The 11,695-nt window shown below is 36.0% G+C and overlaps 1 protein-coding gene across 1 annotated transcript in view; it reads right to left on the bottom strand.

Annotated features, from left to right (window-relative positions):
• ARSK (arylsulfatase family member K) overlaps positions 1–10,123 on the bottom strand; it is a 14,496-nt gene extending 4,373 nt beyond the window's left edge. The window contains exons 1-3 of the mRNA XM_019656270.1: positions 10,099–10,123; positions 9,814–9,973; positions 5,754–6,001 (exon numbers count right to left, since the gene is read on the bottom strand). Coding sequence (XP_019511815.1) covers positions 5,754–6,001; positions 9,814–9,973; positions 10,099–10,123 — 433 coding nt within the window. The remainder of the gene's footprint in view (positions 1–5,753; positions 6,002–9,813; positions 9,974–10,098) is intronic.
• Between the last annotated feature and the right edge of the window lie 1,572 nt (positions 10,124–11,695).

Genomic DNA, 11,695 nt, shown 5'->3' with positions numbered 1-11,695 from the left:
AGAGGACTTTGAAGATGGCTGGGAAGCAGGAACCCATTGGCATATATCCATGAGTGGGAAGTTCCTGCATCTAGCAAGTTAATAACCTTCAACACTTAGAAATACCTTATTTCATATCTATTCTTAGCCTAATTTTCCTAAAGCTTGACAGACTAAGGAAATTTACATGATTCCTCTGTGTTCACATGGGAGGTAAATAGTAAGCTGGGATAAGAGTTTAAAGTGTTCATTTTTTTCATTTACTCAACAAACTAGGTTCTGTTCTGGCAGTAGGGGAAAAAACAGTAGACAAAGCAGATAAACTCTCTTAGAGCTTATGTTCTAATGTGGGCAGACACACAAACAGATATGTCAGATGGCAATAATGAATGCATTGAAGAAAAATAAAGCAAGATAAGGGAGCTAGAGAATGATGGCAGGCATGTTTATGTGCTGTTTTATATAGTGTGGTTGAGGAAGGCCTCTCTGATGAAGTAACATTTCAATAGAGACCTGAAGAAGGGCTAACGTGAGCCCTATAGATAGGTATCCAGGGGAAGGGCATTAGCCCAGGGAATAGCAAATAGAAACACCCTGAGGCAGGAACCTGCTTGGTTCATTCCCCAAACACCACGGCGTCCTATATGGTTGGAGCAGAGAAAGTGAGGGGTAAATTGTAAAAGATGAACTGGGGAGGGGAAGAGATCATGTTGGACTGCAGGCCCAATTAGAGATTCTGGATTGAAGGGAAATGGGAAACCAGTAGAGGATTTGAGCAGAAAGAAGTGTGACATGGTCTGATGCTAACTACTGTATGGCGAATTGATTAAACGTGGGCACAGGTAGAAGGGAGGCATTAGGCAGCTATCGCAGGAGTCCAGGAAGAGACAATGATGACTTGCTTCCAGTCTATTATTAGTAGGATAATAGACCTTTGTAAATGGATGTTGAAGAGTAAAACCCATGTCAAATATCCATAGTATTTAATAAATGCCTTACATATTTGTTAACTTTTCTGTGCCTCAGGAAACCGGGTATTCATTTCTCAGATATTTATCAATAGTTTCCTTAAAAGCCCTTTAGCTTAAACTGCTTTTCAAAAAACTCATTGATCTTTGTTTAAAACCATTTTTTGTATTTTTTCTTCTAGCAAAGCTGTCATTCTAATTCATTTTAAGTAAATTTCATCTTTCTTGGCAGTATAAGCAAAGGTTAAAAGTAACTGCAGACTTCTTAAAAAAGTGACTTAAATTTAAAGCAGTAATGGGTAAAAATGCAGACCTGGATATATGTGATGGTCTCTTGAAGAGAGAAAAGATTGTATTTCTTCCTGACCATATGGATAGATAGGGGATTAGAATGGTATGGCAATGATGCAAACTATGTACATTTTAAGGGCATACCTAAGAGGAATAAAAAATATTAAAGATAATAATATCTCACATTTAATTGTTTACCATGCATATTCCAGCCTTTGTTCTAAACTATGCAATAGCCACTATTATTTTCATTTTATTGATAAGAAAATTGAAGACCAGAGATATTAAGTACATTTCCCAAGGCCGTACAATTGGTAAATACTGAAGGAGGGATTTGAATTTAGGCAGTCCAGGGTCTCTGCACTCTTCAATACTACACCACAGGTCTTACTTTACTGTATCTTCAATACTACACCACAGGTCTTACTTTACTGTAGTTATTCAACTTCACAATATTTTCCAACCAATAAAAACAAAATAGTCTATACCAATTTGTAATTCCATGAACAGTGCACAAGGGTTCCCTTTTGCCATTTGTGACAACATGGATGGACCTAGAGGTATTATGCTAAGTGAAATAAGTCAGAGAAAGGCAAATACCGTATGATTTCATTTATATGTGGAATCTAAAAAATTAAATAAACGGACAAACAAAACAGCAACAACCTCATAGATACAGAGAACAAATTGATAGTTGCCAGATGGGAGTGGGGTTGCGGGGACGGGTGAAAAAGGGGAAAGGACTAAGATGTACAAATTGCCATTTACAAATAGAAAGATATTCCTCAATTACAGGGATGTAAAGTACAGAATAGGACACAGAGTCAATAACATTGTAATAACCATGTATGGTGTCAGGTGGGTACTAGCCTTATGGGGTGATCACTTCGTAAATCATATAAATGTCTAATCACTATGTTGAACACCTGAAACTAATATAATATTGCATGTCAACTTTAATTGAAAAATAAAAAATAAATAAAATAAAAACAAAATAGTCTCTGTAGAATGCCCTTCCCAAACCTCCACTAAGATCCTATAACAATGAGGGTTTTGCAGTTGAAATCACTAGCAATTAAGCATTCTTTTAAACATAACTGTATTTGTATATAATTACAGTTACATTTTCACAATTCAAAAAATCTTGATTAATCTTTTATGGGAAAGGATGGTAGGTATTTTACACAACTATCAACTATTAAAAGAAAAAAATTGCACGAACATAAGAAGTTTGAAAAAGAAAATCAAAACAATTTTAATTTTAAAATGAGAATACCTGTATTTATAACTGAGCTGAAGGATCCTGATAATAGGTTATTAGAGAAGAAAATATTTTGGGGAATAATTGTAAAAGAATAATCTCTGAAATAATGATGTCAACTTTAATAGTATAAAGAATTCCTTTTCATAAAAATGGCACTTTTCTGCTAGTTCAGAAAATGGTAATGTGATAGTATACTATAAAGGACCTACAAGATAAATAGACTAAGTATACTCTTCCTACTTTATCATTAAATATAAATTTACAGAAAACACTTTTAAAAAATACCTTTAAAAAACTTGTAAATTCAAATTTTTATAAAGCATTGTAGCATCTTAAATTTCAACATGCTTTTTACAGTAAGACAGGTTTATTGAAACAGTAATCTCAATTGTTTTTTCCTATTCAAAATCTTTCTACTTAAGGTTTTTTGAATCACTATTTTTTATGTGATATTTCTAAAGTCCATAGAATGGAGGGGAAGAGGAAGTCTGGCTTGAGGCTTTGACCTGGGAAATTTAATCCCATACCCTGTGTGTAAATTGGACTCATACAAAATAATACAGCTATGCCTAATAAAGCTATAAAAAAAGAAAAGTCCTTTGTTGATACTTTATCAAACTCTGTGTAAGTTTATTTATTAAGCAGAGGTAAAATAGAACATACTATCCCATAGGTCTAATTTTAGATTTAATCCCTACTAAAGTAGCTTTAAACACTTCCAGAACTGAGCAGCTTTATTTTAAAAGGCTGAATCAAATATCAGATTAAACACAGACCATCAGAATTATCTTTGCCTTGGTGGCTGGTTAAGGCTGTTCAATAAGACAGCAGACTCAGGTTATGCCTGTTAATCCTGGTATAATTGTTAACAGTACCCTACCCTTTTACTACCCAAAATGTGCTTATATGGACATAGACACTATCTCAATAAGCAAACAAACAAAACAAAATAAAACAGAAAACCCCTGTTCATATAGTTTCTTTTTAATTTTTAGAACTTTATTTTTCAATTACCGTTGACATACAGTATTGTTTAGTTTTAGGTGTACAAAACAACAGTGAATAGACATTTACACACCTTACAAAGTGATGACCCCAGTAAGTATTGCCCATCTGATACTGTACATAGCTATTACAATATTATTGACTATATTCCTTATGCTTTGCTTTATATCCTCATGACTATTTTTTTTCAATTATAGTTAACATTAAACATTATTTTATATTAGTTTCAGGTGTACAGCATAGTGGTTAGACATTTATATAATTATGAAGTGATCCTCATGATAAGATCAGCACCCACCTGACACTATACATAGATTTTACAATATTATTGACTATAGTCCCCATACTACAGTGACAATTTTGTAACTACCCAGCCTACATCTTCTTTTCACTAATAAAATGGGAGCCATTTTCACATATCATTTCACCTTTTAAAATAAAATTTTACCCAATCTATTACTAGATATTAGATATTCATACAGCTTCTATTTTTTAAATATAATACTGTAATAAATATCCATGGTGACAAATCTTTCAGTATATCTATAGGTTATTTTCTAAAATTGGAATTTTAGAATTGGATATGCATATATATTTAAAAAAATAGAGTACGTACTATTTTGATCTCAAGATTATAAAGTAGAACATATGCATTGTGGGCAAATTTTAAACAGTATTTAAAGAAGAATGATTTAAAAAATGCATATTAATAAACTAACATATAAGGTGATAGGATGACCAGAACCAGACTAGGATGTAGTATAGACAACTCCCTAAAGATACTGGATTATTGAGCTGCCAGAGTAAAAAAGACAAACAGAATGCCAAATGTCACTATGAAATCTATTGAGGGAAAACTGAGAAATAATCACCCCAAGTTTATATCATCTTTTGCTGTTCTGGTCATTGTACCTCAAGAAAACAGAATAAGGCTAAAAAGTTAAGCAAATATGATGATCCTTAGGAGATTTTTCGTTGCAAATGGGTGGGGTTGGGAGAGTTCTGCAGGAGGAAAAACTAGAAGAGGTAGCTGTAAAGAAATGCTAATATACATAAGCATATATTCATAAAATTATAAAGATGATAAGAGATACTTACAAATATACATGAATTACATGTACATTTCTTATGAAAATAGAGATGAGGAAAAGTAATAGGATTGGCTAAAATGGATGGAGCCAGAAAGTGGCAGAGATATGGCTCAGTGCGAAAATAGCTTTGGGATGCAGGAGAAACAGCAAATGATGACTAAGAAATTGAAGAGATTAAAAATATACATTGGGCAAAGGAACAACAAAGAAGTGTGTTAAAATATATAAGAAGTGATGTGAAATTAAAGAGAAAAAGAAAGGGCACTGATATAAATTAACTGTAAAGAAATTTAAGACCCTGGAATAGTCTTTAGTTAGATGAAGGGAAAGACTGTGTAGCAGAAGGAGGGAGATAAAAAGAACTCTCTTATTTCTTGATGTTCAGACACGTTTCTTTCACATTTATATATATATATATATATATATATGTGTGACATATATTATGTTGTTGTTTTTTTCTTTCACCAAAACCTTTTTATAAATTGATGATACTCTCTGCATTTGATGGTACCTTAGAACAGTGGAATTACAACATTTAAATGTCATTAGATTTAAAGCACTCTGCTAAATTAGATAGAAACTAGCAGTTTTATATTATTTCCTCTGAATTTGATGATGGCGTTTTTCTAGTAAAAACTGCTAACTACCATTATCCAAATGTTGCTGTTTCAGACCTATGGTTACGCTTATAGATGTTAAGAAGCTAGTGAAGCAGATAGTACTGAACAATCTAAAGATTCTCAGGAAAAATATATTGATAGCATCAGGTTAAGGGACTTTTCTAACATTGTACAAAGTTAGTAGTTTCAAAATGGATGAAATACTCAAGAAGGAAAATGCTTACATTTCAGGGAGGTGGAGGTAGAGAATCAAATGATATACAAATTGTATCTCTAAAGCTCTGAACCTGAAAATCTTACATGGCTTACTCTATAGCCATGTCCTGTTTGTGAATCTTTTGAAGGAAAAATAACTGCAGTAAATGAAGGACAAAGGAAGCTAAGGAATATTATGTTCATTTTTCAGATATGGATTTGACTCACAGTTAAATGAGCTGCTCAAGATTATAAACAAGCCAGCAGAGCCTCTGACTGCTTTGCTTATTCATTCTCCAGCATTATTACAAATAAATATTTACAGAATTATATTACTTACCAAGCATAGTAGGGTAAATATCCACAAGAGAAACCACATTCGATACTTGTAGGTTGGCCTTAATCCCCGGTCCCATTATCAAGAGTGGAACGTGGGCACTGGCTTCGTACATACTCATTTTATAAAACTGACGATGTTCCATGGCCAGCTCTCCGTGGTCTGAGGTGTATATGACAATCGTTTTCTGAAGAAGATCTAACTGGCGAAGAGCCAAAATAATTTCGCCTACGATATAAATCAAGATAAATATTTGTTATCTTTTAGCTCATGTTTATTCTATCAATAAGGTTATAACAACTCTACCCTATAAGAGTTTGTCAGGATGCTTCTTAACATCTGATTGTCTACTGTTCTTAAGTAAGTTTTACCAAGCTTCACTGCCTGTTCCCCAGTTGACAGACTAGAGGGAGGAAGGAGAAAATATAATACCTGCAGGATAGTTTTTCTATTTGGAGATCATGCTGGCTTGCTTTCTGTATTTCTATAGGAGAATAGGGGAAAATGTCCCTTTAGTGACTCAAATGAAAAAAGAAAGACAAGTCTGGATGTCAGCACAGTGCATGTCTCAGAGGATGAAAGGATTGATGTCACAGGGACCCGCGTTTCCACCCAATAAGAGGAGGTGATGAAAGGGGTCAGAACGCCTCCTTCCTGCTACCCTGGCTCCCCAAACCCCAACTGCCAGATCATGTCCACAAAGTTGGCTGAGGATTATGGAGATCCCACCTTTGAAGAAGGCTGGCAGCAGTACGGACAGTATATGAGTGTGATCTAGCATATTCTTGGTCAGGGCATGAAGGGACAGTAAAATTGCTCTGACCAGCCCCTGTTTCTTAGTGTTCCTTAGTGTTCCTTCTCATTGTCATTAAGAGAATCTCAGTAAGGTACAGTCCAGAGAGAGGAGTCATCCCTATTTGGGCAGTTCCTGAATCTGGGATACAGGGGTCTGTTATTAAAAACAAAAATAAAACACAATACAGGTGATTCCGCAGTCCAGTCAGAAGTGAGACCTGCTGCTCTGTGGAGTTATTGACAGAGTTCAGACCATCAGGATCTTTCCACTGGACAATTGTAATTGCTTCCTAATGGGCCTTCTTGCTTCCACTCCTCTTTCCCTTCTCCTGTATCCCTTGCACCGCTCTGGTGGATCTCTTTCTAAAATATCTGATCACATCACAGCCCAGCTTAAATCTTTTTCACAGCTTCCCATTGTTGACTGCTTAAGCATGACACGCAAGGGCTCAGAACCCTCAGCTTGCCCCTAGACCTTTACCTTTCACAATCCTAAACAATTTAGTATTCCGGAACTAATGATAATTGGTTTAGACTTCCTTGCCTCTGTGCATACTGTGCCTTCTGTGTCGAATGTCCTTTTTCCCACCATCTATTTGGCAAATTGCCACTCTTCCTGTGTGACCCAGTTCAAGCATTTCCTCCCTGGTGAAGCATTTCCTGCTCCTCCAGGGGGTGCGAATCACTGTTCTCCAAGATGCCTACAAATTGTAGCTACTGTAGTTAAAACAGCGTAGTATAATTGCTGGCATTTGCACTCATTCAATAAATGTTTACTGAGTCCTTCCTATGTGGCAGGCACTAGGGATGCAAAACTAGGCAGCTAGGATGGAAGGCTGAATAAGACTGAATGTCCCCACCCTCATGAAGCTCATATTCTTCAAAGGAGATGGACACAAAACAAGTAAATAGACAAAATAAATAAAGATTATGATGTAAACAAACAAGGTACAAAGTAGGATGATGGGGCTGATATACTAACTTAGTGTGCTTGGGAAGCTATCCCACAGGAGGTGCTATCTGAGCTGAGAGGTAAAGACCAATAGCCAGCCACGTAAAAAGCAAAGAGCAGGGCATCCCAGGCAGAGGGAAGAGGGAATATAAAGGCCCTGAGGTGAGGTGAGTCCTACAGTGTTTTTAATTGATGTATGATTTCTTGATCATATTCAACTTAATACCACCAGTACCCAACATACGAGTACTGCTGACAGGTAGGAGGTTCGAAATGTTTGTTGAACAAACACAGTGAACAGTAATAAGTACTATTTGGTGACTAGACCAGTTATAGATGTAACCACAAGGATACAATATATTTCAAATTTTGTAACTTGAAGTGAGCTGCTGCATTTTTTTTTCCCCTAAGAGACTTCAAGAGTAGCATTCCAATGCTTTCTGCTGCAACATTATATTCTATTTCACTTTAGTCCATAGGAATAGATGGTTAGCTGTAAACTTTCAAAAGTGATGCCCAGGGTGTGTTAATATCACTAACATCAGAAAATACATAAATACAATTCAACATTTGTGTGGATTTGATATTACAGAAACTTACTTAACATCTTATTTGCATTTAAGATGGAGTAGTTGGAAAGTCCTTACGACTGTTTTAATACATATTATACTTGCTACATTACAAGTAATTTATCCATACGGCTGTTTTCCTTTCTGTTTTCTACTTTTCTATTGCTTTTTAAGAAACAGCCATTCCCTTGTTCACTCCTGAGGTTTACTTTGTACAGAAGGAGGTGCTGCCCATACTTCGCGAATGCAATTATGCTCCATTCCAATGTGCCGCAAAATAAATGATATGCTTTTATGAAAAGAACTTGTTATTAAAATGGGTATTTTTTTTAAAACAGGGTTTCTCCGCATCTGAAGTGGAAATTGCCAGAACTCTACAAGGGAGTAGGCAAAACACTTTGTTGACAATCGTCTTAGGGAGACAGGTTTGGTTTTGAGCTGCAATTTCGAGAAGGGAATTCAATATGATTCTGGACCAGAATATATATGGGGAAATTGACTTTCCCTTTAGTTAATCCTTACTCTGAAGNGTATTCAGTTCCTCATCATTCTGGGCCAGGGAAAACCAGTGATATTTAGATTTCAAGGTATTTTAATGATAGAATGTAACAGTAACTTTAACTGTCCGATTTGTTATCACAGCGGAACTGTTTATATCATTCTTCTCAGATCGGTGCATCAGACTGCAGTTGATTCTCACCAGACTCACTACACCTCCCATTCCTAAAACATCACCAAAGCTAAAACCAATGCAGGTGCAGGGGTCGGAGGACAGAGGCAGAGAGGATGCTTATGTCCTTGAAGACCCCGACAGAGGCGCTTATTTTCTTTCTTAAAAATGAGTTTATTAAGATTATAATTCACATACCATAGAATATACCCATTTAATGTGTACAATTCAATGGTTTTAGTATAGTCAGAGATTTGTGCAACCATCACCACAATTGATTTTAGAACATTCTCATCATTCCAAAAAGAAACCCTGCACTCCTTAGCTATCACCCTCCTATTCTCCCATCCCCCCAAACCCTAGGCAACTGCTAATCTTTCTGTCTCTTCAGATTTGCTTCCTCCAGACATTTCTTGTAAATGGAATCATACAATACGTGGTCCTTTGTTACTAGGTTCTTACACTTGGCATAATGACTTCTAGGTTCACCCACATTGCAGCATGTATCAGTACCACGTTTATTTTTTATCGTTGAATAATATTGCTACATTTTTAAAAATCCATTTACCAGTTGATGGAATATTTGGGTTGTTTCCACTGTTTGGCAGTATTATTTATAATACTGCCATGAACATTCATGTACAAGTTTTTGTGTGGACATAGATTTTGGTTTCTCTTGGATATGTACCTAGAAGTAGAATTGCTGGATCACGTGGTAATTCATATTTAACCATTTCAAGAATTGCTAAACTGTTTTGCAAAGTGGCTGCATCTTTTTACATTCCCACCAGTAATGAATGAGGGTTCCAATTCCCTCAGATCCTGGCCAACTCTAATTATTGTGTCTTTTTTTATTATATCCATCTTACTGGGTATGAATTGGTGTCTCATTGGGTTTTAATTTACATTTCCCTAACAATTAATGATGTCGAGTATCTTTTCATGTGCTTAGAGGCCATTTGTGTATCGCCTTTGGAGAGATATCTATTCAGATCTTTTGCCCATTTTTTNAAAAGAGTAGATATATGTGCTATAGCAGAAAGGAGCCTATTAGGATTATTTTTGTTTTATTTTTACCTAATGGAGTGATGTCCTGAAGTATAGTCCAATTTTCCAAATTTTTGTGTTCGGTAGCCGTGTTTCTCCATGATATCCATCCATGTTGTATAGTTTGGATCTAGGCCCTTAAAGTTATTCCAAGATTCTGTTAAGTGAGTGAAGAGGCCACTCCACAATGCTGGGGGGGGAAAGAAATTGGAATTAGTATATAGCTTAACAATTTGTTTTAACTATTAAGACAATTACTGCAAGAGAGAATAGAGTCTACTAGTTCAGAACTCGTGCTCTAGGAAAAAACCATACCTGCATTAGGTGCTTTACCTAACATTTCGACCTGCTACCTCATTTTATCAAGAGGAAAACTCTGCAAGGAGTAACTATTTACATTTTACATGTGAGTCTCTAAAGCTTACAGATTAAGTTGTTTAAGGTAAATACACCTAGAATTAAAATATAAAACCTGAGTCTAGAGTCTTCTTTCAATCATAAAAATAATAACTAAGTATTTATTGGTTGATTTTCCAAGTCAGTCAGTTGAAGTACAGATCTCATTTTTCAACATCCTCAAGGATTTTCCCTATTCCTTTTCCTTGTACTGGCTGTTCACAAAAATTTTAAGTGGCAATAAGAGGCTATTATGAATAAATATATGCCAACAAATTGGACAACTTAGAAGAAATGGATAAATTCCTAGAAACATACAGCCAAATAAGACTGAATCATGAAGAAATAGAAAATCTGAACAGACCAATTATGAGTAAAGAGATTGAATCAGTAATCAAAGACTTCCCAACAAAGAAAAGTCCAGGACCAGATGGCTTCACTGGTGAATTCTACCAAACATTTAAAGAATAATTAATACCAAAGCTTCTCAACTTCTTCCAAAAAGAAGAAGAGGAGGCAACACTTCCAAAACTCATTTTAGAAGGCCAACACTACACCAATACCAAAACCACACAAGGACACTAAAAAAANTCTGTCCAGGCAGATTGTGTCAGAATTGAGCTGAATTGCAGGACACCCAGCTGGTGTCTGAAAATTGCTTGTTAGTGTGTGGAAATCATCCCCCAACCCCCCCAAACACCACACACACATTGGAATTAGGTGCAGAATCTTACCCAGCTTTAGATTAACTGAGGTGTAGATATTGTACTGGTTGTGCTGACTTACTCAGTCAACACTATGATACAGTAATGAGTGAGTGTAGAGCATCTCAAGGAAAGATCTTTTAGCCTTGAAAAATGGCTGTACCAAATCCAGATTACTGTGTCTTTTGCCACAGCAATGAATAAGTGTGATTCCATTTAACCTTTCTGGTAAGGTTATGCCCCTTCCCTATTTTTTTTTTTAACCCGGTGTTGTTGACCTAGTGTTATCATTATGACTAATTCCAAATTTAGCTTTATTTTTTCTCTCTTACTAAATAACATGTGATTTACCCCATCTTAGCGGCATCCTCTTTTGACTATTCATGGTTATGTATACCTTTGGTGTGATTCCTGTAACTGCTGGTACTCAAGTAGAGTTGCAACAAATGACTTCAGCATTACTAGGGCAGCAGGGATAAGATTATGGTTGAAGGTAAAGGTTCCTCTCTCATAACTTCCAATTTCTCCTCTTTCCTGGCTCTCCTGAGAATCTTGGGTAAGGTAGCTAATTAAGAGGGTAAGAGTTTGATTGGCCTGGAGTGAGCACTGACCTAAGGACCAGATCCTTAGGTCCTCAGCCTGGTCAGTGATTATGATGGGGTCTGGGATGAAGTATGAGTTGGGACTATCATCCTTATTTACAGAAAGGAAAGTCAGGTAACTGGCAGTTACCCAGACGCAGATATGAGGTAGAGGAAAAGTCTCAAAGAAGGAGGTGGAGCTTGAGTCAAAAAGGCTCATGCAGGTCAAAG

This window comes from Hipposideros armiger, unplaced genomic scaffold (assembly GCF_001890085.2).
Source record: "Hipposideros armiger isolate ML-2016 unplaced genomic scaffold, ASM189008v1 scaffold_257, whole genome shotgun sequence".
Lineage (NCBI taxonomy): Eukaryota > Metazoa > Chordata > Mammalia > Chiroptera > Hipposideridae > Hipposideros > Hipposideros armiger.
Note: the sequence above shows the minus strand (reverse complement) of the source record. Positions and strands in the feature narration are given on the sequence as shown.